The sequence below is a fragment of the Excalfactoria chinensis genome, chromosome 8 (assembly GCF_039878825.1).
Source record: "Excalfactoria chinensis isolate bCotChi1 chromosome 8, bCotChi1.hap2, whole genome shotgun sequence".
NCBI lineage: Eukaryota > Metazoa > Chordata > Aves > Galliformes > Phasianidae > Excalfactoria > Excalfactoria chinensis.
This window is the reverse complement of record NC_092832.1, coordinates 16272767-16300266: the sequence shown is the minus strand read 5'-3', so window position 1 is coordinate 16300266 and position 27500 is coordinate 16272767. Positions and strand designations below refer to the sequence as shown.

The 27500-nt window shown below is 36.8% G+C and overlaps 1 protein-coding gene across 14 annotated transcripts in view; it reads left to right on the top strand.

The window, feature by feature from the left end:
* Positions 1–27500, top strand: part of ADGRL2 (adhesion G protein-coupled receptor L2) — a 157236-nt gene that overhangs the window by 13896 nt on the left and 115840 nt on the right. For 13 of the 14 annotated variants that reach the window (XM_072342629.1, XM_072342631.1, XM_072342632.1 and 10 more), the window contains exon 2: positions 17609–17781. In XM_072342629.1, the coding sequence (XP_072198730.1) occupies positions 17709–17781 (73 nt within the window). In that variant the 5' untranslated portion in view covers positions 17609–17708. Of the gene's footprint in view, positions 1–17189; positions 17206–17608; positions 17782–27500 lie in introns of those variants that run through there. The other variant, XM_072342620.1, reaches the window with a different exon arrangement.

Below are 27500 nucleotides of genomic sequence, written 5' to 3'. Positions count from 1 at the left end.
CATTTTTCTTTCTGTACAATTCCCATAATGAATAGCTACTTAAAATTAGAATTCTTCTGCTTACAAAACAATAAATCAAAGCACAGATACACACTGCAGTCATTTTACTTGCAGCATGCATTAAAAGTGAAGCCACACTAAGTCATACTTAACTGCCCCTGGACAACTAACCCTGGAGAAAGGATGTGTGTTTTTTGTTTTTTGTTTTTGGTCTTTTTTTGTTATCCTATATTTTTTGTTTGTTTGTTTGTTTATTTGGACAGCAGCATTGTTATGACTAATAAAGCTTTTGTATTTGGCAGATTGAATGCAAGTAATCGGTAGATTTTGGCTCATGAGTGAAAAGTCTGCAGAACAGAGCGCAGAAAAGCAGTCTAACATTTAAGATATACCTGTGAATGTAATTCATCTTTATGCTTCAGTCACTTGCACACAATTCGTATATCATCATCACTTCCAGTGATACAATTTCTGGTGATCATGATATTTACAACAGTGATTGAACAGTAGCAGGATTAGAAAGTAACTATTTTCAGCCTGCTTGTACAGATGCTTAGGTTTTTTTCAAAATTAATATTTAGAGAACATAGTGACTTCAAGTAGTGAAATCAGCTTTTGTTATCTATCTACTTAATAGACGTTTTAAAATTTGGTATGTATCAATTTGGTATGTATCAGCCTAATTCTTTGTCCAGCCTTGATCTTTGTATACGTTATCTTGCCATGGGTCTAAAACCAGTAAATTTCTTAGTTCTCCATTTTTCACAGGAACTCGGTTGATATATGAAACGAAAAAGAGTACCTTTACCTGAAAGAACACTTATTTATTGTAGTTTTATGTATTTATTGTTTATTGAAATTTCTGTGTGTTCATTGAAGGAAAGTCAAATAAATGAAATAACTGCAAGGAGCCAACATAGTATTTATAGTTATTTTTAAGATATTTATGTCATAATGAATGTAGCAAATAAAGCAGTGGTATTAACATTATTAAAACTCATCTGTAGGGATTGTATGAAGAAATACTAGATGCACTGGAAAAATATGGCATTTCTGCAGTACTGTGTTTAAGCAGATTTTTTGGGTGTTTTCACGACTTCTGCATAACCAAGAGATAAGCTTAATGTCTCCAAAATTACTTTCTTTCACCCATTACTGCGGTTTAGGCGTTGTTTGAAGTACTGGATTCTGCCAAAACAAATTTTAAAATGTAGCAAACGCACACATAGAATATTTAATAATATGTACGTTTAACTATACACTGTGAAATTTTCCTTGATTCATACACAGATGGTACACAGAAGTAGCTGCCCAGTGCTGTGCTGTGAGATGTGTGGTTTCTTTGGTCAAGAAGACCACAGGATGGTGACTGAGAGCTTTCTGGTGATACTGCCTAATGTTTACCACTTGTCACCTTGCGTGCAGTGGTGGTTCTGTCATGGCTGCCCCTTTGTGGAAGTGTGACTCTTCCAGTGGTGCAGATCTGAATGGAGGGCCAGGTGCTTTCAGTTGCTTTGTAGTAAAACAAAGCTGCAATCAGTGCTAATTCAGCTGGTCATCAGGAATTGAGATAGCCCTGTTGCCCCCTCCCTTGCCTCCGCAAAATTATCCGTGGTACAAAAATACAGTATCTGAGATGAAATGGTAGAGTCTTCTGTGAGCTGTCTTCCGATGATGGTACTCAGAACCCAGGTTTGTCCTTTTTCTGTTATTCACAGTCAAAAAGTCAAAATCTCCATTTTAATGAAGACATTTCAAAGAACAGACAGGCTTAGAAAGACATTGTATATCTTTACATGCTCCTTCCTTTTAAACATGGAAGGATCCCTTAGGCTATAAATTAAAGAGAGTTTCATGCCGGGTAGCTGATCGCAGCCTGCCCAATAGCAAGGAATAGTTGAAGTTATTTTAAAAAAAAAAAAAAAGAAAAAAAGAAAAAAAAGAAAAAAAAGTTGTAAATGGCTTGGTGGTTTCATGCTTTTCAGTTTGTGGTTATCTTATGTGCCCCTCATGTCATGTTTTTGTCAATATTTTCCTTTCACCTAAGAACTATAGCAAGTGGGAGGAAAAGTAACTTGAAAGAATGTAATTATACCAGACATGCATTTTCATGTGGGAACCTTTATACTGCATTATACTGCATTCATGTAAATGAAGTTTACTATGGAAACCATAAGAGCTCTTCTGAGCAGAAGAGTTTATCCCGTGTTTCATGGGAAGCACTGGTTTGCTCCCTGTCTTCCCAGAAACCACAGGTGCACGTGTGGCGGCCGGAGCGGATCTGTTCTGTGGTGCTGTGGATGGGTTGCCTGGGGACTCCTGAGTGATGGTCTTGGGTGACAGAGTGCAGGATTCTCTGCACATTCAGTAATGTGCAGGAATTAGAACCACCTCAGTGGATAATCCTATTTTACATTTTACATTTAAAAAAAAAAAAAAATGTTTTTTCTTGGTAGGTTATTATGTTCTTTCTTTTTTCTTTTTTTTCCTTAAGTCAGTGTGTTCCCAGGCATGCTCATTGACATTCACTTTATCTGAATGCTTACTTCCAGAGACGGAAGCTACAACATAGCAGATTTAAATCCAGAACATTCTCAAGCTGTGCTGACAAACCTTTTGTGTTACAGCATAGTGCTCAGCACCCAGTAGCACCTTGTTGTGACGTGGGTAGCGGTGCCACAGCCTCTGCTGGTTGTGCTGTGGGGTTAGTCTGCAGGACTGTGGCTCCCAGGATCCACTTTTCTTCACCTGGGACAAGGAGAAGCATAGATGGATTTATTTTGAAGGCTTTGTGTTTCTAAGGTTTGTGTACAGTTCTGAATATTTCTGTGATGATTTCCGTTCTTCAAAATTAATCATCTCTTGAAATAGTGTTTCTTAATCAATTTGAATTATTGATGCTTTGGTCCTTAGTAGAAAGGCTATGGTACTTTTCATTGAAGATGACCAGTTTAACGAATTAGACTTTAATATCTGTAAGAGAAGTGAAAGGGAAATGAAAAAATTTCATACTTGCATCTTGCTGAATGGGGTTCAAAATGAAAAATGGCAAGTAGCCTTTGTGTTGGCTTATGCTTTAAGAAATAGGTGCTTTGTGAACGTTGAAGGAATCAATACGGACTGTTAGGAGGCTGGAGTTGTTGGTTGTAGTGGATAAATAACATTCCTAGAGGAATCCAACATTCGTTCTTACATCTAAATATTTGTAAGTATTCTTAGCTATCTCAAGCTAGTCTTACAGACTGTAGTTTTCATAAATGTTTTTTGAAAGTGAATGAAATAGAAACAAAATATGAAAAATAGTAGGTGATTGTCTGTTTATGAATGTGTATATGCTTGAGTGCATGTAAGTCTGTGTGTTTATTGATACAGCGCTTTTTCATTCAAAAAGACAAAGTGCCCAGTATATCATATGATTAAAACTATAAAACTGTAAGATAGATCAGAGAATGGATGCTTGTCCAGAGCTACAGGCGAAGGTCACGGCCAGCCAGGGGGAACCTGGCTTGCTTCATTCTGCTCTCAGCCGGCTGGACCAAGGTTGCACCTCTTCTTGTTTGTAATTAGCGGTACCACAGAAAAGCTAATGAGTGATGCTTACTTTCAGTAATACTGTAAGATTGAATATTTTTGATTTTTGGTGACCAGAAGCTGTTGTGGTAAAGTGTCTGACTGTTGGAAGTCATATGCTGGGCTGGCTGCAGAATCTTCTTGTATTGTACACCGTATTAATCTTGGGCTTGTGATTTTTATTTTTAGAAGATCTACGGAAATTCTATTTTTAGGTAAATAACAGTAGATTGCCTTTTGACTGAAGGGATATTAAAATAAAACAGAGTAACTTGCAGGGTAAGTGTTGATAACCCAGCAGTGTCTAGTGAAATGCTTGACCCATAAACAAGCTGTATGTTTACAATCATCATTATTTCTTCTGGGCTTGATTTTTTTTTTTTTTTTTAATAAAAAAAAAATTAAAAAAATGACTCAGAATCTGCAGTAGATGTATTGAAACTGTGGTCAGCTTCTTCTTCTTCTTTTTTTTTTTTTTAATAAAAAAAATTCTCCTGTCATTGTAAAATCATTAGCCTACTGATTACTTGTAGAAGAGCAAATATCTAAATAATTGTATGCACGTGCACACATAAGTGTGCATCCTGTTGTGTGCTTGCGGTAGCCTCTCTGGTTACATTTGGTGTGAGTGTTACCTTTCTCTATCTCTGTGTAAAATCGTTGAGTTGTCATTCAGAGAGATGTGTGCCTTCAGCTGTGGACTGGAGGACTTTTTAGGTGGATCACAAAGCTTACAGTTGCAGTTAGCATGGCTTGTGCTTAAGTTCGGTCTTGTGCGTTGGGTCATGGGCAGTGTGGGGCTGTCGGCAGTCCCCTTGGAGGAGGTGGCATTAAATTCCCCGCTCACATATCCTTTGCCTGGTGCGCTGCTCTGAGTGCTTTCTGTTTCCTGTTGGCTCGTGTCCCACCACTGGCAGTCTCCTTGTGCTCCTTCAGCTACTTCTGCACCTCGTGTGTCCCCTCTGCCACCACCCCAGGGCCAGGACACTGAGATGAAGTGCCTCCCTCAGGCCTTCCCATCCACCTGCTTTCTTCTCCTTCACCCTGCCCCAGGGCTTTCCTGCTACAGCTTGTGGTGGGGTTCCCTGGAGCTCTGCCTGCTACCCTTTATGCTTTTCTGGTGTTTTCCTCTTTATGTTACCCCGCAGTGTGACTCTCACTGACTACTGGTGAGTAATCGTCAATCTGTGGTTGACTGTCTGATGGGGATTTCCTCCTGGCCTGGATTTATGATCTGAGGCTGAAATGCTTTCAGTGCGTGTGGTTGGATAGTATTATTTTGTGTTACAAAGTCAAAATGTTTAAGTGTGTAGAGCACCTCTTAGACTTGTTTGCCTTATTGAGTAGCTATGGCTGGTGTGGCTTAGTAAGGGTGAAGATTTTGAACAATGAGGTATCTTTGGACAAGGTGTGAAATATGTTTATCTAGGTAAGATACAGAGTTTTTCATATTGCTTGGTGAATGAGAAGCTGGTAAAAAGGCTTGTGTTTTCTAAATGGGGACAAAAATTCTTCAGTTTACCTCCTGTCTGTTGTGCTGTTAGCTTCTCTTGCTGTTGGTGTTGTAGCTGAAGGCTTAAAAATGTATTTGCAAAAACAAGAATTTGTTGCATTTCAAAGAAATTGCTGTTTTCCTTATAAATAGAAGATCAGACCAAAAGGTTAGGCTATCTTCAAAGTGGTGGTAAAAATACGTTTAAGACCCCATTCTGTTCTTTGCTATCACAAGAGAAGAAGACTTGTAAATTGCCTCGCATGAAAGTGAGTTTGATTTAAGGTATTAATGAAATCTAAATTTGTGCATTTCTTGCTGCGGGGACTGAAGATTTTAATTTAGTGAAATGCCAGAACAGGTTTCTTTGTGCTCAGTTTGATGAGCGTTATGTGAGAACTCCATCTTACTAAATTAGGGCAGACATCTATATTACACTGTTTACAAACTGCTATGATTAAAACCTGTTAAATTTCATATTTAATATTCAGTCATCTTTGAGCAGGAACGTCATCTAGATTTCATCTCGGCACTGGTTCCTGTGTTAAAACAGATGTAATTGTAAAAGCTAATCTGAGCAGTTGCAAGAAGCCTGGCATGTGGCAGGGAGGGCATGTGTGGGGATGGCTTCAACGAGATCCCGGTGCCACCATTGTCTTTACAGGGCTAAATGGAAAGGATACAGATTTGTCACATTAATGCAAAGCTGTGTTTTTACAGGCAGCAAGAAGTAATTAAAACATTATTTTTATTTTAAAATGCTAATCTAAAAGTCAAGTGTCTTTACGAAGAAAGACTTTGTGGCGCTGAAGCATTTGGGCTCTTAATTCCCATGCACTGCTCCCAGTGACAGGGATTCCTGTCCTTGAAATATGTGTGGGAATTGTAGGTGCAAGCTTTAACATAAAGAAACTGTTGGCCCAAAGAATACATAAATACTCAATGTACTTACATTTTGTAGGTACGCTTTTCCATCAGTCCCTAAATTCTAAATTTAGCCCCAATCGCAGATACTTTAAAACCATCAGAAGGCCCTGAGTGTTAACTGTCAAGCACAGGCATTGCTACTATTCTTAGTATCTTACTACTTCAGTTTTCTTCATCTCTCTTTTAACATGTCAAATAAGAATGTAGGAGATGTCAGGAGAATATGATAATAATAATTTTTTAAAGCAATGTTTTGACTTAAAAATAATGTTAAAACAATCATGTTTAAACAATTCATAATGCAAGCATCTGGGGAGATTCGTTGCTAATTAAAAAGAAAAGCAAATTAAATATATTCTGCATACTTATTTGATCCAGTTTTCCACTCTCTCATGTCTCTAGGTACCTCACTACAAATTTCATTTTGAATGAAAGAAGGAAATGTGCTTGCTGATACTGCCCCATATGTGTCTGTGCAACAAAGTGATCTTGGCGAAGTTATTTTAAGCGTTATAATCTCAGTTATTGCAAATTTGGTTATCGATTCTTTTTGATTTATTTAAAAAAAAAAACCAAAAAACAGAAGGATTGTAGGGCTTACAAAGTGATCTGGAAATAACTTCTCTCTCTCTCTCTCTCTCTCTCTCTTTTTTTTTTTTTTTTTTTTTTTTTTTAAGCATTTTGGAAACTGCCTTTACTCCCAAATGATAATACCAGCTGGAGCATGACTCTGTCTCATTCAGGGTGTAGTAGGGTGATTGGCAGGCTCTGCTATTCAGCTGTCCACAGCTGAGCTGCAGGGGTTGAGCGGCACTGGCAGGGCTGCACGTAAAACTTTCTGCTGTGTTTGCCAACTGTGCTCTTGGCTCCAGCTGACGTTACGCAGCTCTTGGTTCCAAAGCTTGCTCATTTGCCAAATTCCACCTAAAAATTTATTCTGAAATTCCTAATTAAATAAAGCCTTTGATGTTTATTTTATGTCTTAGAAAGGCATGCATTCTTTCACAGTAGATTCTGCTTTGGTGGAAATACAAATGAAAATTAAAAAAGCCCAATGTGGATTAAAAGGCTATAACTGGTATTAGCAAAGAAATTGACTCTTGGAAGCAGAGTGGGAGCTTCAGTTTCTTGAAGTATTTAAATTACGGGACTTTACCATGTTCTCCCCTGCAATTCTTTGCATGCATATGTTTTTATATTTCAAATGTTGTGAAAATTGTTCTACTTTGAATGATAATTGCAGTCAGTATACAATTTGGTTGATTTTTTTCACTATATAGCAAGATAGCTACCTTACTGTTGCCACAAGCTAAAGTTATCAGTTGCATGATAAAGGTATAATTTATGCCAAACCAGTCTAGAGGCTTTTTCAGAAGACTGATAACAACTGCTTTTATACATATTGCTATGTAAAATGCTTATTAATGTTAGCAGATGTTGCACTTTAATCCCCCAGAATGATTGTTTGGTAGCAGCAGGAGATTTATTAAGCTTGAGTTGTGTGAAATTGTGTGTGCATAAGCTGCTATTTAGATTGTAAAAATGCCATTGAAAACTGTTAAAAAGTTCTAACTGTAATTGGCAGAGAGGTATTAGCTGTTCTAAAAGAAGTATATGTGTATGGTTGGCCCTTGTGCTGTAACCTCTTTATCATTTATCTTCTTGTATTAATGTCACTGAATTATTAATTCATGAGCAGGGTTGGATAGGGTGAAGGCACTATTTAAATGTGTGGCACATGTATCCTTATCGCTGTAGACATGAAAAGAGTCATTTTGTGTTATCTATAAAATGGAAAGGACATTTAAAATTTCATTTACAGTAATCCACTTCACTTCCCAGTAAAACACCTAGATTATTGCTACCATAATACAATGTTCATATTCAAATTTTGTAATCTTTCCACTCTGTTCACTTAAATATTGTTGATAGACAAACGTAGACTTTTTTTTTTTTCCTTTTGGTTACACTTAGAGTTCATGAACTGGAGCAGAACATACGGAGAGCAAGATTTTATTAAAAAAAAAAAGAAACTTTTCTATTAAAAAACTATAGATAAAAGCCATAAAGCGTTTGTAATTAGGAAAGGCTAAACAAGCTATCATTTAAAACCATAAACTAAGCTAATTAAAGAAAAAAAAAAACACAGCACATTTCTGAGGTAGAAATATCTGTCATGTTGAGCTGACAAGACCTGCATTATTTACAAGAAACTGTAAACGTGTGACAGAGTTCTTAGTCTGCTAGATAAAACCACGTAACGTTAGAGGGTGTGTGTTCATTTGATGCTCTGACTTTACTGGTAATGTGTGGAATATGAAATATATATATTTTAAATATTTATATTATACATACATATGTATTCAAAAAAATTATTAAACACGTAACATTTTATTTCGTGCCACTGAATAGTTTTCCATTCTATTTTTTTTTTTTTACAAAATTATTTGAGTGATAGTGACTGAGTGATCCTGTATCCTCAAATACTCGTCGTGGCTGTTACATCGGTGCTGGAGATGACCTACATTCCATTTTGTTTAATGATGAGAATATATCACTTCACAGTTCCCTTTTCACAGTGCATGGCACAGACCTTCGCTATTTCCAAAATACATTTTTCTTTTCCTTCACGGGGAGGAAGAAATGCTATGTAAGATGCTAGGGAGGTGTGCCAGTTATAAAGTGTGGTAATGCAAGCAGTAGGAACATTTTTGTTGAATTATCATTTAGTGATCTTGTTGCTCGCAGATTCTCCTGTTTTAATCATTGTAGTTTTTCAACGTAGACTTTTACATTGAGAAATTAAAGGTGGACTGAAATAGCCTTATGCTTTCCTATTATAGTTCAAATAAATAAAAATGCTCCTTGTTTACCTCAATTCAGTGACTAGTAGTCATCCATCTGTCTTGCTCGGTGAAGGATAGTCATCTAAATGCACAATGCTCATTAAATTGTACAGTAAAATACTTCTAACTATAGTTGTGCCATTAAGTAGCTTTGTAGAGCGAGTAGCAGAGATGGGCTCTTAATTTTTTTTGCAGAATCAAGGACTTTTTGTTAAGATACTGAACACTCAATGATTACCCACACCCATTGCATGTGTTTCTTGTAGTCTCAGTGATATGTGAGCAATAGTTGGGCTGAGCATATGTGTATTTGTGCATAGATGCAAGGAAGCTGTCCATGCAGCAGTGGCATATTTGGCTTTTGAGTCACTATTTCATTTCTTGATTTAGCTGTATATGTGTGTTTGAAAAGCTAATTATGAGTGAAGGAAAAGAGGGAGAGTTGATTATTTTTATTTCATGGGCTTTGAGATTTAAGCTTTCTATTTATAAATGATACTGGTATAAAAAGCAAACAAAAAAACTAGTCTGTCTTCTGCCAGTGTTTGCTTTATGTGTGTGTAAGTCTTCTAAAGGGTTATGTAAGTTCAGAGACATTTCTACCTGTAAATCATGCTTACCTGGAGAATTTCACATGTGTTCAGAAAGAAGTTAAAAGACATTTCTTGGTTGAATTTTCTTTCAAAGATGACATAGCTGAGCCATCTGCAATTTCTTTCCCTCTTCTGTTGTCAACATTTCAGATTCTGATAATGCTATGGTTTTTTGATTGTGATTTGGAGATAATTGCACGCAGCACTTTGCAGATTTCTTTGCCACCTTTTAATGACTAAATGGTTTGTCGCATACATAAGGTATTATGAAGTGTTTATTGTTGGCTTCTTTTGGAACTAAACTGTAGACTTATAGAGCTTTTGACTGTCAGGCTGCTGATTTGAAAATAAATAAATAAATAAAACGGCAAACAACCAAAACTGATTAACATATCACACAAAACACAAACAAAGCTAGTGATATATTAAGAAGGGGTTATTTGAAAGAAGAACAATGCTCAAGTACAGCATGCTTCAAAACTTAATTATAAGTATGTATCATTGAAATAGTCTTACAGCAAGTGCGCTTTTGTGATGCTATAGTAAAGGCTAATACTTGAGGAAATGATGAAAGAAAAGGTATTTGAAAGTACCTTTCTCCTTCTGTCTGTATTTAGCCAGAGGCTTTTCACATTTATTTGCAAATTCGTCTGATATATTTTATCCTGGATTACCTCATTGCTCCCAAGAAATCCTTTTTGGTAATATTGATAACCTAATATGTGACAGATTTTGGTCATTATTATTTCATTTAGTGGTCATACATATAGACCAAGAGGGAATCTGAATATTGATTCACTGAATGGCAAGTAACAGTGATTTATGAGTCACGGATTTGGTGCAGTGAGCCAAACACAGCGGAGATTACATCTTACGTGCCACCATTGATTTTGTTTCATATTTCGCTGCGCAATGATTAGGCCAGGGTCTCACAGATGTTGACATTGGAACCACATTCCTCTGTAAGCATAAAATATACTGCAAATTACACCTACTGCACTGTGTACATATTTATCTACCACCTGCTTCTGATTTTGGAGAAATGATAAATATTTTTTACTTCTGGATGAGTTGGTATTTTTGTGGTGACATCAAAAGATATTCAGAGAATTTTTAAAAGTGATCAAAAGGGATTTTGCTGTCCACACAGGCTTCTTTTCAAAACTTGAACAGTATCATTTATATTGAATACAGACTGCATACACTGATCTTAAGTACCACTGATAGACAGTAGGGTGATTTAAAATGGATGCTACTGCAGGGCCTTTATTAATAGTGATGATATTCTTTGGTGTATACACAGAAATGCAGTTGTTTCAGGGGGCTGGTGCTCCCAAACAGATTTGCAGGTACATGCACATGACAAAAATCAGCTACCACGTTATGGAGCTGAACAACTCTTAGGCTGAGTTAAAATTCCATGTTCTTGTCCACAAGAGACCACAGCTTGATTCTGGAAATTAGTAGACCAAGTAGACCAAGTAGACCAAGTAGACCAAGTGCTTGTTACTCATAGCGTTATGAGGATCTGATGAGCGTGTTCCACCTTCCTCTCTGTTGTGCAAAGTGTATCTGAGCTCAGTTCTCTGCTGGTGCCTACCAATGGAAGTTTGGAAGGCAGATGAGGTTCCCTTCCACCACAGCACTTGACCACACCGGCCTGGCGCCTGTTTGTGCCTGTCGGACTGCTGCCCTGGCTTGTTTCCACATTGGTTTGCATTGTCACTCTGCTTCCACTTCAAACAAGCTCTCTGCTGTAAAAAATGCTGGGGGGGGGGGGGGAGGAAGAGATCAGCTAAGTGGCATAACAGCTTTAAGAAATACGGGCCTTTGCAAAGCCTTCTCAAGACTGTCAGCAAACAGTTTAGTGTCTTAGAAGACTGTGGTGTCTTTGGTTGATATTAGCACAATGATTTTTTTCATGAGAAAGGAATGATATCTTTTAATATAAATAGATTATTTTGAGGATCTCTCTTTTGTGAGTAGTTTGAAAAGCCTTTGAATTTTCTTCAGCTGTTACGATTACTGCTTTCGGATTGTCATAGGGTTCTCTGTGTGTTTTTTATAGCTATTCATTATTTTCTTGTTTATTTTTGATGTTCATAAAGTCTGTACTACGCAGGTTTGAAAATGAGAGCTATTTGTTTTACAGTTTAATGAAGAGAAGGGCAAACAGCCACAGACTGTGCCTCTGGTGTCCAAAGCGATCAGCATATTTAACATGCTCAGCGTGACACTCAGATATTACAGCCGATAAGGGTTGTAATTGACTTACAGCATCTCTTTCCCTCCCCCGCTCTTTGGATACTGGGGATTTATCTTTGAGACCCCAGGAAGATCTCATGACACAGAGGGCAGCAGTGTTAAAAAGGTTTTACCTTAGCTGTTTGAGCTGACATGGTACTGCTCAATCAGACCACCTCAATTCAAATGAAATACAGGAAATTTGTAATGAGGATTGAGTGACACCCCTACCCCCCTTCTATTCAGGAGCATTTAGCAAAGGCAAAAAGAGAAATTGAGTCTTGGCAAAAGGAGAGTGCCTGGAGCCAAAAAAAGCCATTCTTATTAGTGCTAGCAAAGGTTTACTTTGCAGGCTTATTGAATGAAAACTCCCTAGAGTGTCCGGACTTTATCCTGTGTTAACAAGACGGGGCAAAGCAGCCTTATTCAGAATGGAGCTCAGGTAACGTGTCTGTAAAGCACAAGAGTGAGTCTAAGCTGGGCTGGATGAGAAAGAAAAATCTTCATCTTTTCCTTTTAAATCCTATTTATTTTCTCTGTGAATGATTGAGGTAGACCACTGAGCTGCGGCGTACTGATGGACTGAACTATTGTGTTGCACAGTTAAAGTCGTGTCAGTGCACTGTTTAGTGTTGTGTCTTGCATAGGCAGGTCTCATATTTTGAGTAATCTGCTGTTCTCATTAGCTGGGAATCCAGAATGGTGAGGGTGGGCATTTTTGTGTTCATTCTAAGTTTAGGATACACCTGTTTATTGCGCAGTATTTCAGGCTTTCCTCCAACGTGCAGATGTCACTTCAGAGCACATGGCATCTGAATACATAGAAATCACTGTTTTTGTTTTAAGATTGGATGACCTTGGGCAAGTCTTGCTCATTATTGTGCTGTTCTGTTCCCTGATAAACATTCCTTCCATACAGCTTGAATAGAGTTGTTTTGGGTTAAAAATTTAGTGTTCAAAAAGTTAGTTAATGGAGACTGTTGAGTACAGAATGGAAGAGGCAGCTCTGGTGCATTTTTAGCATTGGGTTGCTTTTAATTTAAAATAAGGCTTTGTTAATTAATGAAAGTTTTTGCCTTTCCTTTCTTCTCTCAATATGTGACTTGTTTAATGAGATCTGATCAGGTATCGATTCTTTATCATAGCTGCCACAAGCACGCTAACTAAAGCAGTATGGGGTCTTGCTTGACCTCAGTGTTTTGTTTTTCCAAGATTTCAAAGTTTTGAAAACATTATGCAACCTGGTACTAACGTAAGTTATTCAAAGGTTGACTTACGTTAATAACTTTATTGAGAATTTGGGAATAAATAATTGAATATATCTGTAAGTATGTTAAATGCAACAAACTAGACTTAGCTCTTCTAGGTGCTTGTGATACTATGCATCTTGGACTCTAGTCTCATTCTAGGATTTTATTAGTGTAGCTTAGAAGCTTTTGCTAATCACACTGTGCTAATTGAATTCGCACATTACAGACTACAAGAAGTTTAACTTTTTTATTTTTTTTTTAATTGTGAAGGCCTCATGATATGAAGGCACATGGACACATGATTTCTCAGGAGAAAGTGCAGTTTATTATAATGCATGAATATAAATCTACTCACATATGCCTCCTTTCCCCCCTCCTTTCCACTGCAGAGTATCTCAGATATATTATAGAATTACTTTGTTTCATAAACTGGGTTATGAAAGGCAGTGGGAGTGCTACATATGTGGCAAGGTAGGTCATACAGGATTTATAAGGAGCACTGCCTGTTCTGTGCTCAGCATGTATGAGCTGTATGTCTGTGGCTGCCATTCCTTACTTCGCTGTGCACTGCTGTCAGTAAAGCTAGTGTAATTCTTACTTGTGTAACGGAGACATTAGAGCTTAACTAAGATTGCAAGCGCTTCACAGTTTCGAAGACCATTTGGAAAATTAAGCGCTACATTGTGAAATATATCACTGTTAGTCTGAAAGACTTAGCTAGAGGAAAACATACTTGCTTAGCTGGAGACATCTCTGCAGTCCTGTTTGGCTTAATTGCCTGAAAAGCTTGGAACTGGAGGGGAAAGGCAGCTCTTGAGCATGCTGTGTCAGTTGTCCAGAAGCTCTTAAAAGACCTTTTTTGGCTTTTGAAAATAAAGCCTTGGGAAGGTTAAACAGAGTAGGGTTGGGTAGCAGCAGTCCTTTAGAGGTCTTTCTCTTCTAAGATGAAAGTATTTCAAGGCGTGTGCTTGGAGCAGCTTTCTCTTATCTCTGGGGTGCTCTTGAGAACAAGCTTGTGGGGAGGGAGCTGGCTGGCAGTGGCACATATTCTGCAGCACTGTTTTGTCTGTAAGAAGTTTTAGAAGTATTGAGGAACAAGGAAGCAAAGCAAGGTGCTAAGATGTTGGGGAGTTGGAGTGCAGCTTATGGATACAGTATTAAGAGATGCCCAGTGCCTTTGCAGTGTGCAGGTTTGAACATCAACTCTACCATTACTGATCTAACCTTCTTTAGCAGCACATATGCAAAGGAACTTAAGAAAGTGAGCCTTTCTGTTAGCAACGGTCTTTTTTTTTTTTTTGTTTTTCTGTGAGAGACCACAGCATGGCCCAGAGGTAGGGATTTAAGTTACAACTGAAATTTTCTGGGCAGCTTTTATTGCTCTCTGAAATTCAAGCAACCTTTTGCTCTAGGGAGTCTCCCTGTGCTCCACCCACAAGCCCAAGCAGTCAGTGATCCAGAGAAAAGGTTTATTAAGGTCTGAGGGGAAATAAGTTATTTGCGCAGGATAGACACTTGCCATTGTCTACTTCTTCTGTTTACAAAGAAGTAACTTAATATGGCTTTTCCTGGTCCTGCTTGTTTGGTTTGGGATTTGTTGTTGTTGTTAGGTTCCACTGACAGTCTCTGTGTCTCTGACAGATGCATAGTCAGGAAGACACGAGTGACGGCAGCGTCTGGAGTCAAAGTGGGCTTTGGCTCCAGCTCATGTCTGGGTACCTTTTTCAGGATTAGTCTTTGCTAGGTTGATAAATAGCTGGTCCAGGATGGTAGCAGTGCACATTTGTTTGAAGGTACAGAGAGCTTCTGAAGTAGATAGGCTGCATTAAAAATTGTTCACTGTGAAGCTGTTAATTTTTATTAAGAAGAAGCAAAACTAAAACCTGTTGCCTCCGTTTTAAAACATTGACAAATTTATTTTTGCTTTTTTTAGGAAAACACGTCATTGGTTACAGGCAGGTTAGTTTATTTTGAATTCTTTTTGTAGCAGCACGCTGAGTTGGATTTAATGTCTGTATGCCACAGCAATCTAGAGAGAACAATATAGTGCACAAAATACGTATGTTTGTCTTAAAATTGTTTGCAGTTACTCTTAGTTGAATAATTTTTGCTGATTTTGGTATGACAAAAGCATCAATATGCTTTAAGAAACTTTTCTTAATTGAATAGTTAGTCGGTTTTCAAGGTCAGAAGAAACAAATAACAAATCAAAAAAAGCAAGTCTTCACCATGAACTTTGCAGCTGTTTCCTAGGAAGATGTTAGATGCCTCTGGTGCTATGCTGATTTTTGCTTTTGTTTTTAACACGATGCTCCCATACTCCTCCCAGATACAAAAACCACAAGAAGCAATGAGATGAAGAATTCTGAAGCACATCCACTTGAAGGTGAGGGAAGATAACTCAGAATCTGGAAATGCAGCTGTGTGTTGTGGAAATTATGCTACAAATGGAGTATCAGGGAGTCAAAATCTTCTGGACAGATAGGGAGAAATAGGAGGCTGACAATTTCAGATATAGCCATTATTGTTCCTCATTTATTCTCTTGGATTATTCTGATTGCTTACTGAATTTATACTTCTTAGTCTGTAGCATCTGTTAAATAGTTCTGTGATTTTTTCCTTGGAGTGCTACAAGTTAAAAAAGAATCTGAGTTGCTCCCAAGCTTTAGCCAAACTGTCTTCAGGCATGGCGGGTTTGCTTGTTTTTGTTGTTGTAATTTCTTCTGAATGCAACGCATCCTTTGCAGATTTTTAGTTGCGTATTTTTTCAGTTGCAAAATGCTCAGCCCAGTGTGAAAGGTTTAGAGATACAGTATGACTCTCTTCACAACTGCTTCTGGTTGTCCTGTAGCAGCTGGCATCTCACCCTCTGAGTTGAGGGTGCAGCTTTTACCTCTAGGCACATTGTACTGTGCCAAGGAGAACCTTCTGGCTGGCCTGCCCTGATGCACCTGCTTGCTGTTGCATGCTATTTGTTCAGAAATGTACGGGTAAAAGCACCTGTGATTGAGAAGCACCTGCTTGTAGTTCGAAATTGGAAAAAGGGTTTGTTTTTATGTGTAAATAAACATAAATCAGTTGCCCTCAGATGTCAGTTCCCTTTCATTTCATTCCTGTGTGTGAAATCACAAATGTGCTTGTACGCTGCAAGGGAGATGCCTGCACTGGGCGGCACTGCTTCTGTTACGTAGGTGCCAAGCAAAAATGCCTATTTTGCTGTTCAATTATCTTCTCTTCTGTCGCCTTCATTTACAGCTGGAGAAATTGATCCATAGTGTTTGTTTTGTTGTTATTGTTGTTAATTCCCATCTTTCTGTCCTTGGGGAAAAAAGTATCAGTCTTGTTGCTGTCTGTGCGCTCAGGGACAAACTTATACTTGATTAATAGTAAGACTAATACAAAAGGAGTTACACTTCTGAAAACAATCTGCATAGAATTTCTTTCCCCAGGATTGTGTGCTTTTCATCCTTTCCAATTCTTTTTGCCAAAAGGGTAAATATATTTTTAAAGCCATAAACACATTCCAGTGCTCACAAGACTCATAAGTGGCTCTTGGATCCTACCAGTTGCATTTTCACAGGCGCTGGCACAGTCATTGCCGTCTGTTTGTAAACTAATGTTAACTTCAGATATTGCAGAAACGTGTCCACACATGGAAGAGCAGTTCTGTTACCAGTCTTGGAGGGACCAAGCCAGCGTGGCACCAGATGCAGCTCTTTGGAGTTGTAATTGCAGCTATGTGCAGTCATTCTCCTGGGGTTGTTCTGTGTATTTATAAACAGAACCATTCTCACACTTAAAAATAATTTATACTTCTATACTGATTTTATGCATATTCTTCCCACGTTAACTATAGTAGTGGGAGCACAGTATCACCTTGGTGGTGAGATGGGGACAAGGATGTGTGCAGGTGCTCAGCTATAATTTTATTTTTCAAATATGAATAAGAGCAGTTGGGTTCATACTTCTCAGAGACAAATCTTGTCAGAAGCTAATGATGGTAGAGCATTGTGCATTGTTTCCTGTTCTCTGTAGATGCTTATTGTGTAAGGATGCGCTAGACTGTAGTGTCCCAACAATGCTTCCTAACTGAACCGCTTTTGTCAGCAGAGTTGCTGTTATTTGTTGGAGGATGTTGTGCATCGCAGCAGGGAGCACCGTAGGCGTGGCGGGCAGTCCTGCAGCGGTGCTGCTGCGTTGCACAGCTCAGCTGCTCCCTGTGTGCTCTGAATCTCTGGGTGTATGGAGTTGCCCTGCACTTAATTTTATTGCTTTTCTTTGAGGTAGGAAAGTGCTGGTTTTGTCAGATTTGGAAGATTGAGAAAAGCTTCACCTAGACATCTACAAATCCAATATCTTACATTAAGAATAAAAAGTCTCTCTGTTTTTGTGTTTTTTTTGTTTTTTTTTTTCTTCCTCATGCATCTAAGTGCATGTACATCAATAATATTCCTGCTTTCAGCTTTAGCATGTATCATTATTTGGCATTCTGTTTAATGATCACTGACCTTCAGAGACAAGAGCCCACAAACCTGCCAAATTATCTGCTACAGTACAGGTGTCATGCCAGTTTTTATTAACATTTCTGTTTTCATGTCAAGTAAAATTTGGTATTTTAAATTATTGGTGTTTCAGCTATTGATGAGCTTTCTTTTATTATTTTTTTCCCCAAATCTTCTCTTCCAGATATGAAGATGAATAATGCAGACCTCTGGTTTCAATGATGCTGGACTTTTATGACTGGATTCATTAAGGAATACAAAGAAAATTCTTACAGGGATCAATAATGGTGTCTTCTGGTTGCAGAATGCAAAGTTTTTGGTTCCTGCTCATTATCAGCTTCCTGCAGTGTACTGAAGGTAAGCTTTGGTTTATTTTATGCCTGTGTTTGCAAATGAGATGAATGGTCTGTACAGTTAATTTTGGTTAGGTGACTTAACATCGTAGGATTTCAAACTAAGAATGTTATGTGCCAGTTTCTGTGTTGAATTTATAAGATTCAGATTATTGACTGTATTAAGAAAAAAAACTTATTTTGTTTTGATGCAGTGTGGTATGCTGCAACTGTAAAGTTCAGGCAACTGAGGAGACAGTATTAATCTCTTTGGTTGGCAGATTCCTTATCTTTGCATTTATCTCCTTATATTTAATTTTTCTGTTCTCATTGTGCCATTTATGAATGATACATGCTACGTTAAACGTGATCTAAAATAACTAAATTGTGCCAGTGAAATACCTATTTTGCTTTTCTAATTTGGCTGGGTGGAAATAAAACAGCACTCACTTCATTAAGATCAGAGCTATGCATGTTTAATTTCAGGAAATAGTTCATACAGGAATTACATCTACTTACAAAATTTTTTGCTTTAAATAAAAAAAAAAACACACACACACAAAAAACTTCATTGCCATCAAATGTAGTGTTTAAAATAGCTGTTAAATTAAGGAGATGAGGAACAGAAAACCTTTCTAAAGAAAACTTTATAAACTCCATTTTATTTAATTAGTCCGTCTTCCCAGCTGTTCTTATATCCCTCCCATTTAGTAATAGCCAGAGCAGCATGAATGAATGATCGGAGAAAACCTGTTTTTTGTAATTCTGATGACAAATATTTGTAAGGAACTTGAGGCTATTTCTGGTTATAATCATTTTATTTTACTAGATTGAAGGTGAAAATTCTGGTTTGGTAATAAAATAGTACTTCTGTGCCTTCTTACATTATTCAGTAATTGGTATATAAAATATAGGCTGCTTTGGTGCATCTGTGGTGTGATCTCACCATCTTTTAAAGCAGACACATACAGACTGTTAAAATTCATTGAATTTTAAGGCTGAATTTTTAGAGATCCTTCAGGAAAGCTGCTGAGCCTCCCCCTCTCTTTTCTCCCAAATCTATATAAACACAAAAGATCTAGTCCCTAAAAATGGTAAAACTAAAGGTTAAGAATATAAATATTGTATAAGGTCTTTCACATTTACTGTGCAATTTCCTAGTATCTATTCCAGACTAAGACTTGGATCTTGACAGACAAGCATTGCTAAAATACATTGTTTGTATATATATATTTATATGTTATTTTATAAAATAAAAATAAAATGAACATAGCCTGGAGTACATGTTAAGAGCCTTCCTGAAGGTTTCTGGAATGAAATCTAATTTCATTTAAATCTCTTCCACAGCCAGTTTCTCCTGCTTCCCCTCTTTCTTCTTAAACATTGCTAGGATACTATTAGAAAACTGCCTTCAAAAGGCACACTGCAGCTCTTGCATGGTTTTCTCGCTGATTGTGTCTCCTGATTCGGTAGCTGCTGTACTGCTTGCTCTCTTGATGCCTGCCAAGTCTGTGGTCTTGAGTAGAGTCTCACTTTCTGTATGAAAAGTCCCAGCTGGAAGGATTGCTACCTTTCAGCCTCTTTGGGCAGGTAGGGAAGATAAGTGTGAATTGGGAGAATTATTAACTTCATGAAAGACTGGTTAGGTAGTAATGTGTGATAATTTTAATCGTGCTTATGTAGCAAAAGTGGCTGTACTAGTATGCAGAAACTAGAGGTACTTATTTATACTTTAAAATGCTAAGGTTTTATCTGTTATTATACCAGATATAAGGGTTTAAAACAATTGCATTTTAGAAAGATTCACCAGACTACTTGCAGTTTAATACTGTGCAGTGGCTGAACACTCCTGAAAACACGAGGGAAAAGGAGATTAACAATTTACTTACTCTGGTTTAGCAACAGTAGCGAAAAACAGGCTGCAAGTAGCGTTTTATCAGCTGAGTTTGGAAAGCAAAAAGTCAACTGAGAACTTCTGCAGATTGATTTTTTTTTTTTTTTTCCCATTTGCAGAAAGCTAATTTTCATTGTCATCTGTAATATTTCAAGTTCATTTTGTTCTGTCCCTGTTTTTTCTCGCTTTTAGTAGCCAGTAGCAATCTTTTGATGCTTCAGTTGTGAATTTACTTTTTAAAAGTCTGTACAAGAGCTGCTTTTTCAGCTAAAAGAAACAGGGAAGGAAATTGGGAGCAGATAACAGAATCATACCAAATTAATTGTAAATTCTTAAAATAAATGAAATATTGTGGCTCTGTATACTGAAAATGAATATTAATATAGAGTTGGCTTCCAGCCACAGAAGCAAAATGAATACCGCATTATTACACTTTCTCACAAGATTACATTGCCTTCTGCTTCAGTAATAAGTGATGCCAAGTGTAACATGCTTTAGTAGCACTTCATGCCTGGAAGTACGAACATGAACAAAGGTTAAAATAAGAGCATCTAACTTTTGCTAGAAATAAGAAAATCTTTAACTCTCTCATTTGGAACTTAGTTTTTTCAATAGGAGTCCTTTGTGTGTATGCAGGTTGTTGCAGTAGGTGTGGGAGATGAAACCTGGCTGAATTCCCTGCTGTTACATTTTAATGTTGCCGTAGAGAGAGGGGAAGAAAGGAAAAAGACTCTGGGTGTGGACCAATGATTCATTTGTTCATATAATAAAATATTTTCCAATCAAGATAAAGACTTCATTACTCTCACAGCACCTTAAATGTAACTCTCTGGAGAATTAGCAAGCACCTATGGTCACAGGAAGACTACAGTTTTATCTTAGTATCACCTATATAAACAAGAATCATATTTTCAGTTAAAAAGCTTTTGGTTTTGCTTTTTTTAAATTTTTTTATTTTATTTTTTTTTCTTGGATAGAGTGGTCCAGGTGAGATTGTTTTTGAAGCAGTCTGTCCCTTCAGGTGAAATGAACCTGGAACAGATGAGCACTGGCAGCTGGGAGAACAGCACCAAGTTATTATATACTGCTGGTACATTGATCAACAGTAGGTCAATATTCTTGTGTAGAGGCTTGGAAAACATTATTACCATAAGCAGCAAGCATTGCAGCCCTAAACAAGGAAAAGATCAGAAGCATGAAAAGGAGATTAAAAGCAGAAGTAATGACCTTGAATATTAACATTATTTCAGAATGTTTTTCTTTTTTCTAGCATATTCTGTTATAGGTTTTTCTTTAAAGTGATTTTTAAATTTTATTTATTTTATTTTATTTTATTTTATTTTACAAAAGGCAGATTGAGAGGGCAGGCTTTAAAAGTAGCTTGAATTAGAGGTAGATAGGTGGTTGGGTGAAATGTGGCCTCGTGTCCTGGCTGATTGCCCAGGGAGACGAGGCTGAGGCTGCACAAGGGTCTTTCTTTGGGAGGTCAGTGCTGTTCACAGCCACCCTGCTTAGCTGAGTCCTCTTCATTACTTCTCTGTTTCCTTACAATTGCAAGAAAGAAATTAACTTTCAACACCAACTATGTCTTTATTTTTTTCTTCATTCCAATTAGGTGAAATCATGCAACACGTTAAAAATTATCTGAGAAAATACAGAAAGTCAGAGCGAGTGGGATCGCACATGCCTTGTTTCCATAGCAAAACAGAGTATAAAGCTTATTATATATATTATCAGTTTCTCTTCAAGCAAGTTAAGACAGAGTCACTAATATGAATATCAAAAAAGAGGTGTCAGAGCTAAATATTCTGATTAAAATTGTTTTTTTGTGCAGTACTATTTTAAACTATTATAAGCTTTACTGGCTTACATGTTCACTTTATCTACTAACTTTGGACATGTGTATATATACTTAATACTCTTCTGCTTAAGAAGTACAAGCATTTGGAAAACACTGAAATAATTTTTCATTGCTTGCATTTTATTTTAATCAAGGTTTAATATGATTTTAATTCATTTTATTATGAATTATTGTCTGTGCTTTGTCCAAAGCAAGAAGCATCATGCTTTCATTATCTGTTTCATTCTGTTTCCTTAAACTGCATTAGTGTTGTTTAAAAAGAATCCAGGCTGTCTTTGCCTTTGGATGTACATTTTAATTAACATTACTCTGAGAATAATAATTTCTGTAAATTCCATTTATGCCAGCCAAGGAGTTAAGTATTCAACTGGAAGCAGTTTTAAGTGTATATTCAGTACTAGTGCATTCACTAAAGAAAATACATACTAAATGCAGATATCATACATTGGGCCACTACGAAGTTACTTGGTGTTTTACTGCATTACTCCAGACCTTCAGCTTCCTATAAAACCACTCAGACTGTGCATGTTGTAGGTGCAGGTCACAGGTACTCAACAAATGGTAGGAGCGCCTCTGTTTTCATATAAAGTGTAGTATTTGGACTTACTCAGTATAAAAATTCAAAGTCTTGTACTCCAAGCTTGAGAAGAAATCGACTTCTGTTAATTAGTGGATTTAAGTTCTGCAAGAAGTAAAACCCATTACAGAGTCATGCAAGAGCAAACAGGAGCACTGATTTGATTCCTGGCTGGGGAGCTGGGCATGATGAAGGCTATGGGACACACAGTCAGTAGGCAGCTGCTTGGCTTAGTGGAGTTGTGAACCAGTGTGGTAGAGCTGTAAAATTATTGCCAGCCCTTTGATAGTTCTTCATAATACACAGATCAGTTCTGTCTTCATTTCTATAATATGTACCTAATGTTTTTTAGCAATTCTTTTTTTTTTTTTTTTTTTTTTTTTTTCTTGATTGGTTAATGTGGATTGCTTAGAAGAAAATACGTGTGAACAGAGCTCGGAAATCGTGCAGGTTTCCACTGGAATATTCTGATGCATGCTACTTACGACTCTTTCCTTTTCCTGAGGGAGGTGCAGGCACAACATATCTTCTAAAAAGGAAATTGATCCAAACAATGAGATGAGATTTCTTCTTAAGGAAAAATAACTGTTAAACTTTTCAAGTGCATTTTCAGATAACAGGAACTGACAGACTGCCTGGAAAAGCCAGAGATACTTTAATGTACTGGCAGTGAATATCCTTTCATATATTCCCCAAGCAGAGAGATCTGCAGGATCCTGTGCTATAACCTTATATTTTTCAAAACAGAGCAATACTGCCACTGTTTAAAATGTAGAAGAACCTTGTAGAAAAATGTGTGAAGAACCTTTTTAAATATTGTGCTGTCTTTTCTATGAGGATTTTCAAGGAAATGTGAATGCAAGGATCTTAGTAATTTTGTATTTTTCCCCCCTTAAATTTTGTTTGATTAATAATAGCTTTACTGTCCTTTTCTCAGTTACTTAAAAATGTTCTCCTTTGTGAAGGGGAGATTGTTTTATCATTTTAAGCTCAGTATTCAGAAGAAGAAAGGAACACAATACTGTTTAAAACTGTAGGAAAGCGGCACATGTCTGCTAGGGACAGGTGTTATCTTTTCAGAGCTCTCTAAACTATTAAACCAGTTTGCTATCTTTCATTGCCGTAACTGGGAGTTGTGGTAGGCAAGACCAGCAGTGCCACTGACCACTGCATTGAGGGGGAATTGGCTTAACTTCAGCTAACGTGGACCAACACAGTTGCCTAGGGGGATTTTCTTTCCTTTTGATACAAAAATCTGGTTATATTTTTGGATCAGTTTAATAAGATAGCTTTCCAAGAAGACAGTAGTGGAATTTGGATATACTTTAAAAAACTTGTGGGCTTTGTAGTACTCTGTTACTAAATATGCAAGATACCTTATTTATTTCTATTACCAGGTATATTTTTTTAAAGTCCTCTATTTTAATTATTTTCATTTTTGTTTTGTGTCAAGAGGAAAGAATGCTTTTTGTTTTAGGAATTGGGTCTTTTTTACATAGCTTTCATGACATTACTTTTTTTTTTTTATATTGTACTTCGGAGTCATAATACAAAACAGAGGTGTAAATATACAATGCATCTTGTATCAGTGAATTCCTCAGTGTTTAATTTCTCATTAGATTTACAGTCCTTCTGATGGTGTTATCAAAAATTATCATAAAGAATAATAATTCTGGATTTCATATGCTTTGCCGAATTCTGCAAGCATGTAGAAGGATTTTATACTAGCACGTAGATCCACTGGTGTTTATGGTCTCTGAATAAATACTACAGAAAGGTGATTCATTTTACACTTCTTTTTAAATTAAAATGTAGGTGTTGTAATAGCAGCAGATTACTTAGAATGAGAGTATTGCAATAAGAAATTCATTTAGATTTTCAGTTCCAGTAAAACTTTCATGCATGTGCCTTCTTCCATGCTTTGTTTTGTTATGTATAGTCTGAGTATAAAATTAGAAGAAAGAAAGATAGGGAAATAAAGCAAGCATGTATATAGCAAAGATTCTTAAATGATTTTGTGATGCTTTACATTTTCCATGTTATTATTTGCCTTTGTTGGTAAGGTTTATTTCTAATCATTTCAAATTTCTGTAGGTTTATTTCTAATCATTTCAAATTTGATAAGCTTTATCGAAGTTGAATCAGCTCCAGTTTTACTAACTTTTATACTTAACATTAGTTTATCCAAAGATTCTTTGTTTGGATTGACATTTTAAATGTTCTTCATCATAGGTAGGAGCTGAAAGAATCCTTTTACTGGAAGGTGTCCCAAATTCCTTCCCTGACAGAAAGAGTTCTGAACTACTCCAGTGACTTTCAAAACCCAATTGTGCTAAAGCTCTTTGTCTTTCTGTAATCTCCACCTCCTGGCTTTCTTTTGAAGTGTAAAGGAATAGAGCTGTATGAATGTTGCTCTGTTGATGGATCTTTGCTTCCTTCAGTCATGGAAACAATTCATCCATGCCCTACTGACAGGCAACCTGTTTAAATATACGCGAGTATTTGTGGTCACATGGAAGATAAGACTAGTTCAGGTAATTCAGAATACTTCTTTTTGTTTTCTTGATTTATTCTACCATAATAATCACTGATGTTTTCTTGGTGTTTGAAGTGTTGTGAGGGAGACTAGTTGGGAAGCAAAATGATTTTTTTTTTTTTGTCTGTTGCCTGAGCAACACGTACATGTGAGAAATCCAGAGGGACCCCATAACTTTCAGCTGTTGGTTACAGCACTGAGCGAGTTTTATGAGGGATCTTGACGATGGAAGGAGAGCTGCCTTCTTTTGTTCACCATTATCAGGGATTTTGATGTTTCTCTGAGGAGTTAGATAGTTCTGTTCCATCCCACTAGAAGGTACAATTAATGTTTAATTTGAGTTCAGTAATTCATTTAGGAAATATGATAGGAAGTTGACAGTGAAACCAGTTTCTCCTATCTGCTGCATTTTAGTTGGAAAAGAAATGAGGCATGTTTTCTTTTTAAGAACTCGAGTGCTATTTCATATCACTTTTGTTTTAATCATCTTCTTAGCTAGTTTGAGTCAGACTTGCCTGCTAGCCACTGATCCTGTTTGACTATGCATGTAGATTAATCTTCTACAGTGTTTCACATTACTGTCTTCTGTTTCTCCCCATTGAGTTGTCCCAGTTTTTTTCTCAAGCAATTGCCGTTAGTATTTTTACTTTTTTTTTTTTTTTAAGAGTATTGTTATTGTAACTTCAAGAATAAAGTCACAGTTTATTGTGCACCACTGCAAACATCCACCATTGTAAGTCTCATTGCAAAACGTAATTTTGTGGCTTAGAACTTATCATACTTTTTAGTGGCTTCAAGATAAATATGCCTTTAGTAAACAGAGGAGGATAGCTTGCTGCTTACTCTGTTGCATCATTTAATTTGCAGCAGATAAAGTTGGCATGAGTGAAGAGTGAAGCATGGAAAGTACTAGAGGGTAATTGAATGGTCTGTGATGTGGATTATTACCTGTAAAGATAGATAGTGTCCACAAAGCATCACTTCATGTATAAATGTTCCAACTGAGGGGGAAAAAATATCAGTGTAGCATATCATACATAAACAGTTGTTCTCAGCCTTCAATTCAAATCCTGCTCAGTAATCAGTAACTTTACTTCTTTGTCTTTATAGGAGCATAAAGACATGTATCTTTAAATAAAGTATGCCTTGGAAATACATTTTAAGAAAATTCAGAATACAGAAGTCTGGAAGTCATCCAATATAAAATCTCTTGAAGGATTTGTAATAGGCAGTGTTTTGTTCTGCAGTGTAGACTTGAGTGCTGGCTGAAGAACCATCAAGAAATGCATCTTACCACCAGTGTTTTTCTTTACCAGTTGCACTGCTATATAGCAATAGAACAATTGTTCTGTTAAATATAGTGTATAGCAATTAAGTTGTTATATAAAGTATTTTGAAATTCATGCTAATCATTTTGAAATTCATGTTAAATCAGCAGAGTTTTCAGTTCTGGCAATGCCAGCTATACACAGCCTCATCTCTTGGATGCATTGGATGCATTATTTTCTAGCTTCTGGGTCCATTTTACAGTATTTCCATGTTTCCTTCTTTTTAGAAATGTTTTTTTTTTTAACATTGAAGAGACTTTCTGAATGGTTGCTATGAAATGTTTTTTACTGCATTAATGCCATTTGTAACAGATTCAATAATTCTTATTTTATCCTTTTTTTTTCTTTTTTTTTTTTTTTTTGACATTTTATTTTCTAGTAGTGACAATGATGGGGAAAAATTTTACTGAGAAAAGTCTTTGATCTAAGTGCAAATGATTGTGATCTGACCAAAATTTATTATCTTCATATTTGCACTTGGAATAAGAGATCAAATCTTGAAAACAACAGCATAAATGTACATTTAGAAGCATTCGGATATGTTAAGCAGCAGTAAAACTATGTAACCATTTAAATGACAGCAGCTGACTATTTGAATTAACTTTGTGTTTGACTTAATTTGGGGTCCTAATTATTCTTAACTTACGTGAGTAGATTTCAATTATACAATACTGCAGGGATTTGTAGCTAAGGCAACTGGAGGAATCCTTTTACATAAAGTACTTTTGTTCAACTGATGAGGCAGGTTAAAATGGAATGATAGAAAATTGAAACTCTTCTCTGATAAGGCCCAGTGAATTGTTTTGGATGACACGAGGAAAAAATAACATGAGCTCATTGAAGATTTTGAGAATTTTTGTGCAATGTTTGCATCCTGACATTGTTTTATTATTATTATTTTCATTATATTAGTGAGCTGCTTAGAAAGCTAATGATTATCACGACTAGTAGCAGGAGATACATCAGTAAAAAGTGATTTCACATTTTTGTGGTGCCTTAGTTCTGTGTGTGGTCAGGTGAATTTTTTTTTTTCTGAATATTCACAAATAAAGTTGTACCTTGTAAATTAAGTCCGCAGCCTAGGTAGGTGTCTCTGATGATGGCAGATTAACATCCCTAGACCTGGAGTGCATAGGTTTGGTTTTCTCTGGGTTTTTCACAGATGTGTGCTTGGTTTTGTCAACCAGAGTATTATGGCACCTTGACATTTGTTGATGTTTACTGAATGTTCTCGAAGACTAAACAGTGGATGCAGCATAGTGAGGTGGTGGCGGTGCCATTTCAGAGGAGGTGATGTCAGCATGAAAGTCAGGCCAGGTTTCAGACAACCATGCAGATTTTTACAAGTCTGATATGCCAGCTCTTGTTCATTGCTGGTAAAAATGCATAGCTAATGGTGGTGACTATGTTAAAACATGCTATTTTGTAGCTGAAGATTTGCTCTATCAAATGCTGTTATTGTACTCTTTGTATCTGTTGTAATTTCTGCTGGAAATAAAAAGGAGGCATTACTTTCAGAACAATCTACATACGTTTTTGTACAAACAA